At 35.0% G+C, this 7,492-nt stretch overlaps 1 protein-coding gene across 1 annotated transcript; it reads right to left on the bottom strand.

Moving 5' to 3' along the window:
- Nucleotides 1–3,218: 3,218 nt before the first annotated feature.
- LOC127431336 (odorant receptor 131-2-like) lies at nt 3,219–4,196 on the bottom strand. Its single transcript, XM_051681735.1, has one exon. The coding sequence runs from the start codon at nt 4,185–4,187 to the stop codon at nt 3,219–3,221; it is 969 nt and encodes a 322-aa protein (XP_051537695.1). The 5' UTR covers nt 4,188–4,196.
- Nucleotides 4,197–7,492: the final 3,296 nt, after the last annotated feature.

Here is a 7,492-nt window from a genome sequence, read left to right as displayed (position 1 = left end):
CGTACTCAATGCTATGAGTGCCCATGCCAGGAAAGCAATAACAGTGATTATTAATTTAGCCCAGCTCCCGTAGATTATGCATTTATATTGAACTGTGTTTATTCACAAACATATATATAATTATTACATCATTAATCAAATAATCTATAACCATTTGATTCTATTTTAATGCAGTCATTATTAATTGAATGAGAGAGAGATTTTAGTTGTGATCTGATTATTATCCATGTTTTTATATGGTTTGTAAAAGTAACCATTGCATACAACATATCTACCTCATGTAATCATTGAACTAAAACATCAAATGTATTTATTATTTTATTGTTATATTATGTGACTATGTGCTGTATTAGGCCTTGTGTGTGCTCTTTGTCTTTCTCCGTGCTCTGTCCTAATTTTCTGCAGATGGTGAGGTCCTGCATTCCAATAATGTTAGGGAGAAGGCCTCCAGTCCTGGGAAGGAGATAACACCTACCAGTTGCAATGTCTAAATCATTCAGTGTTTGGATTGTTTCTGGTGCCCTCTAACATGTGATTTTGCCATAGTCAAAAACCTCAAAGGATTTTAATTGCTCTCCTTGGTACCTTCTTGATGTAGAGAAAGAGTAGTCATAACTGATAGCTAACCCATGACATCTGCACATAAGTTCTGTAAAACCAATGTTGGGAACTTGATTAATGTTATGGTGAACTAATTGTTGTTTGTATGAAGGTGGAAGCAGACCATATTTTTAACCCTCTGGGGTCGACGGACACGCCGGTGCGTCCTGCTGGATTTTTTCCGCATAACAGCGGAAACAACTTAAAATACTCCGTCATTTTTGGGCATACAGATAAGTGTATCATTAGAAACCATAAAGGGTTTACTTTTATTTGTGTACACTCACAATAACAACAAAACCTTGTGCTTTTGTAGAATAAAGTAAATAAACAGGGTGCGCTTTCAGCCGTCTCTGTCTCCGCGAGCATCTTTCTGAAAAACGTCACAAAAATGAAGTGAAACTCCGCGAATACTTATCAGACAGACATGAAACATATGTCTAAAGAAAGCTTAAAATGTCTACTTTTAAATAAAACAATTCAAATTTAAAACAAATATTTTCCTGCAATGTAATCTGTATGAAACAAAGCGATGTACAGTTTCTCCTGGCTCAGCTAATTATCTCTAATGAGATCACACCCACCAGCAGAGCGCACTATTCATACGGTAATGTGCTGAGACGATCAATGCAAATGGTAAACGGCCCCAACAGTGCTTTAAAAAACATCAAGTTCATTCACTTTTCTGCGTGTTTGGAAGATGGCACGCTACACAGGTGAGGAAGCTCTACAGATGGTACTGGATAGTGACAAAGAGTTCACATTTTCCTCAGAAGAAGAGCGGGAATCTGACGATGAACGTTTACATTTTGAAGAGCGTCTTGTTCCAGCCGAGGATACAGTTCCAGATGAGTAAGTCATTTAGTTTTACTTACATTAGTTGACATGCTATTTTATATAAACATGTACATATTTTACTAGCTGGACTATTTCCAGACTTGCCAGCCAGTATTCAGAGTATTGACATTTGAAATATGTCCTAATAGGCAAGTTTTATTTGCATTTAAATGTTGTTTCGGTTAAAGTAGGTATTTAAATTGTATGCTGTATGATATAAATATGATATGTAATATGATATAAAAATAATATGAATGTTTAGATTATATTTTAACTAGTGTTTATGCTGCCTCATTATCATCAATCGAAGCTTGTGCTTGCAAATATCTGTTCGGGTGTAAATGTGTAAAATGTGCTGTAAATATATATTTGAAAATCAGCATATTAGAATGATTTCTGAAGGATCATGTGGCACTGAAGACTGCAATAATGATGCTGAAAATTCAGCTTTGATCGCAGGAATAAATTGCATTTGACAATATATTCAAATAGAAAACAGTTATTTTAAATTGTAAAAATATTTCACAATATCACTGTTTTTGCTGTATTTTGGATCAAATAAATGCAGCCATGGTGAGCAGAAGAGACTTCTTTTAAAAACATTAGAAAATCTTACAGATCTAAAACTTTTAAATGGTAGTGTAGGTCTAAAGTAAAGTCTTTATGTAAAGTAAATGTATAGTCAGATTACTTCTTTTAATAAACATTCATTCTCTTTCAGGGGAGGGGTCTTTGCCTCCTCAGGTGAGAATCACATCAATATTCATGATCATCCACGCCTCCTCACATATGGCCTTTCTAACACTAAAAGTGTCTTACAAAAGTGAAATGACTATATTGTTTTGTATGAATGAGTGATCAGGATGGTTTGCACATCATTTTATAGCAAAAACTCTAGGCTACAAGATCCAGTCCTCAAAAGTCTTGTGAAAAAATGTTTAGTATGTGTTATATGGCCTTATTTCAGTGACTTAAATTTTTTTAAATAAACGTTATTTTCTCAAAAATACAAACATGTACATACATGTTGCTTACATATTATTGTAGCCCCGTTTGTGCTGAATACAGTGTTATCAGACTTTAGCCATTAATATGTTTTTAAGCAACTGAAAAAAGCACAAATGTCAAGGCATGTCAAAACTTCTCCAGGGCCCAAAACACCCTCAGAACCCAGAGGGTTAATTTAGAGCAGTGATTAAACTCACTTTCTGTTGTTGTCATGTTACTTAACTGCCTTAGACCAGCTATACAGTAATTTTAAAGGCAATGCTGTGTGTCAAGAACATTAGTATTCTAAGTATTATTAAGACAGTTGTAAAACAATCAAATGAAACATTTTTAGAGTTTTCCAATGAGCAATGTATTAATTTAATGAAAGTTCAAAATGTATGAATTTCACCACATTATTTCTGCATTAGGCTGTTTGAAAAGCAGACCTGATATAAGGTAAACTGTTAATAAACCCAACAAAAATGCATAGTTTAAACATGGGAATTAAAACATTACAAATGTGCTCTGTTAATGTATTATTTTATTATTATTTTTTTTACCTAAGAGCAACACATTTACTAAAAACTTATTTGATTCTATTACTGTCTTTTTAAAGTTGAACATGTTTTTAAATATGGTTTTCATCATGATCAAAAGGTTTTTACAACTTGTAAGTCACACATTTCTGATTATTATTATTTATATAAATGTTTTGTACTATAGTAATATTATGTGTGTTACACTGTTATTTGACACCATCTCATATTCTTGGGCAGTTCTTCTCCACACATTTAATGCACATTAACAGAGGGTCTTACTTTGCCTGATCGATAGAAGAAATATTTGAATAAAGGCCTCACAGCATCATCTCTCAGACCGTAGATCAGAGGGCTCAGACAGCGTGGCAACAGAAGAACTAGAAGATAATTCAGAAATCTGAGGTGCTTGAAAATTGAAGAATTGCCTTCACTCATCATGTACAGTGTTCTCTCTATTGTAGTATAGAGGAAAGAGGTGAGACACAGGCCCAGCTGAATCAAGTGCAATAACACTGTTCTGTGTGCTTTCCTAGCAGAATCTTTCTCAGATGAAACAGACCGGGCTGTCACCATAATGCTAATGTAAGTGAAAATAATGATCATTGCAACAGACACAAAATAAAGCACATCAAACCCTTCATATTTACCTGTCTGCCATTTGGCTATAAACAGTTTCTCAAGTGTGCAGTATGAAATCTCTGTTAAATAATTGGGGTTGACAATTAATGCAAATATAATGTCTATAACAATACTCAGAGAGCTAAGGAACCAGATGATTCCTAATGCGACGCAAGTCCTTTTTGGTGTGGCGATGTTGCAGTGCCTTAAAGGAAAGCAGATAGCCACATACCGCTCCAGGGACATCACTGCCAGTGTCAGAGGAGCATTTCGGAATGTGCAGTGGGAGACAAAGACTAAAAGAGTGCAGATGGCTTTAGTCATTTGGAGGACAGACAGAGTCATGGCATACATGATGGTGGTGACCAGCAAAAGTACAGAGTCACTCATAAGCATGTGGCCAAAAAGAATGTAGCGTGGCGTCTCATGGAATATGGACTTGCTTCCTAGAGCAAAGAGCATGACACAGTTTACATAGATGAAGAACAGGGGTATCAGTGCAGCCACTGCAGTTTTAGTACTGGTGACAGCATCAAAGTCTACCTTAAAGAATTGCTGATGAGTAAAAGACAGATCCTCAATTGTGCCATTGGCCCCTGCCATAAGCTGAAACACAAGAAACAGAGTGACAAGAAGAGATTACAGGTTACAGGCAATCATGCTGTTATTCTGACCATATAATTATATAATCCAGTTCCTTTTTGAGAGGCAACTTTTTCCATTTGTCAATTGTCTGAATGAGTTATATTTTAAAAGGCTGAACTAGATGGAACAGACCTCAGACAAAAATGCTCTCCTTCAACAGTTATAAGTCAGGCATCAATCTTCTTCCTGATCCAGCTGCAGATCTTGAAGACAGACTGTACACAGTATCCTGTTCTTGAACTTATATAGCTTTTGCAGTGGTAGCTAGAACCAAATGGAGTAACCACATGGGTATTGGTGAGAGAGGGAAAGAAAAACAAAGTGTATGTGGTTTTGCCTACATTTGCCCTGAAGTATAATAAAACCTGAAATCACCTACATTGTGGAGACTATCCAATGGTCCCCACTACCAAAGTGTCTTAATAAACATAGTTTAATATTATCTTATTAAAAATCTAAAAATAGTACTTGAGTACTTGAGAAGGGCTATATGATTTTATTATTATTATTATTATTATTATTATTATTATTATTATTATTATTTTTTAATTTTTTTTTTCATATTTGTTGCTTTGTTGAAATTGGGTTAAACAGTTCTCATTGTTTATATGAAATACTGTTAATTTTAATAAACATGCCATTTTGTATAGGCTACCTTATCATTGTTTGCGCTCCCATGTCCTTATGACCTACATGTCATTTGTGACACTATGCAAGACTCTTAATGTCTCAACATTAAATTAGAACAAATTTTGTTTGCTATACAAAACCATGGGGCATTTTTTATTATATATATATATATATATATATATATATATATATATATATATATATATATATATATATATATATATATTATTTTTATTTTATTTTTTTAAGCACATATCTACAGTTAAATGATATTAATTATTGATGCCTAACAGCAGAATTGATTAATAACAAGAATTTATAGAAAATAAATGATAAATGATGTTATATTGTATATTGAGCTGTAGGAAATATGCTGTATATTTAATAATACTATCAGTTGTATAAGACAGAAAAAGTTATTAAAATTCCAGAATTATTTGGCTGTGCGCACACACACACACACACACACACACACACACACACACACATACACACACACGTTTATACACTGGAAGCGGCAATATTAGGTCGTTTATAATAAGTGACCTTATTATATTGTTATATATTTTATGTACTGGTCTGTAGCCATGCTTTAAAACTGAGAATGTTGTGAAAACAGTCCGAGGAAATGTTTAATTCAAGTCAGAGTTTACGTCATTCAATGAAATGTCAATGCCATTTCTCGGCTGAACTGAAGCGATGGTGACAATGCAATCACGACATCTCAGGACTCACTGCAGCCAAATAAGGTCCATTTCCTTCAGAGAGCATGCTCACGAGACACAACACGCTGTAAAAGACAAGGCTGAATCCGGCTTCTTAATTGCCAGCTTCTTATTCAGTAAATGGATTGAGGTGCTCAAGTTCTTCTTCACCACTACACAACTCAATCTCTGGTGAGTAAAATCTGAATATTTACTCACAAGTGGTTAATAAAATACATATTTTAATCGCATAGCACGAAATTTATTCGCATATGTGAGTGATTTACTCGCTATGTAGAGGGCTGTATAAGAAGAATTTCAGTCAGGATTTAGGCTGCATCATAGTACAGAGACTAATCTTATCAGAGTTACAAATGAAATGACTTGCTCTTTCATCTGATCGTGGATGCATTTATCTTTTAGTGTTTTTAGATCTTAGTGCTGCCTTTGACACCATAGATCATGAAATTCTCTTGGATAGGCTTGAGAATGGCATTTGTGGATAAGCATTATCTTGGTTTAGGTCCTATTTAGCCGATCACTACCACTTTGTCTATGTAAATGAGGAACTTGTCAGATCAAATTAAAGTTCAGTATGGAGTTCCACAGGTATCAGTTTTAGGGCATCTGCTTTTCTCCTTATATATGCTTCCCCTGAGAGACATTATCAGGAACCATGGAATTAGTTTTCACTATGCCGACAATACCCAACTTTATATTTCTTCAAAACCCCACGAATTTCACAATTTTCCAAATTAGCAGTGTATAAATGATATCAAAGATTGGATGGCTAGAAATTTCCTTCTACTCAATTCTGGCAAAAGAGGTACTAATTATTGGAAAAAAAACCCCTCTACAAATAAGCCGCTAAAATATAATTTGACTCTCGATGGATGTACTGTTACGCCGTCTTCTAAAGCAAAAAATGTTGGTGTTATATTTGATAGCAATCTAACCTTTGAAAAACACATTTCCAATGTTTTTAGAACAGCATTCGTCCACCTCAGAAATATTGCTATGTTATGACACGTGCTCTCTGTTTCTGATGCCGAAAAACTAATTCAGACATGACCATTGATTCTCCCAAGGTTATCTTTCTCCATTAACCAACATATTATGGAGTTTTTCGTTCCTTGCCAAAGTCAAATTTGGCTGGCTCACTGGGGGTCTAAATACAAATATTAATTACATATTATGGCACAATCAACAATCAAATTTCATCAAATTGCACAATGACGACTAAGACTTCATTTCCTGTTATAGCATAATTATCTGTAGAGCTGCTTTGAAACGACATCATTTGTGAAAAGCGCTATTCAAATAAAAATTACATGACCTTCTAAATGTTTAACTTCCTTTATTAAATTTCAGCCCTTCATTCTATTTCTTTTATTTATTTTTGCATCTTAAAGCTGCACTACGTAAGATTTTTATTGATTTTTTATTTTTGGGGGGCTACAATTAGCAAAAGTTAATTATTGAATGAGTGCATAAAAAAATCCATGTTCAAAACCCTGTCCTTGTCTTACCCCCAGTGGCAGACCTATGGGACAGGCAAGCCAGGCAATTGCCTGGGGCCCCAAGCTGGGGGCCCCCTGCAAGCAACAATAACAGTTGTTCACTCCAACGAGTCTTGAAACCAATAATTGGCTATGCTTAGCAGACTAGAATGACATTTTCGAAAATCCCCCTACAGGGGCCCACATCCTTTTACCTACAAATTCAAGTAAGAGCAGAATTAAAATGTTGCGACAGTCACAAAATTTTCATGAGATCAGGTTGCATGTTTTGAATGTTCAAAATTCTGTGACACCCCCCTAGAGGGGCCCCCATCCCCTTAGCTACTAATTCAAGTAAGAGCGGGATGCAGGAATCATGAAAAGGACGTCCGATGTACCAATCAGGGGCGGATTTAGTGATTTTGGGACA

This window comes from Myxocyprinus asiaticus, chromosome 40, assembly GCF_019703515.2.
Source record: "Myxocyprinus asiaticus isolate MX2 ecotype Aquarium Trade chromosome 40, UBuf_Myxa_2, whole genome shotgun sequence".
NCBI lineage: Eukaryota > Metazoa > Chordata > Actinopteri > Cypriniformes > Catostomidae > Myxocyprinus > Myxocyprinus asiaticus.
Note: the sequence above shows the minus strand (reverse complement) of the source record. Positions and strands in the feature narration are given on the sequence as shown.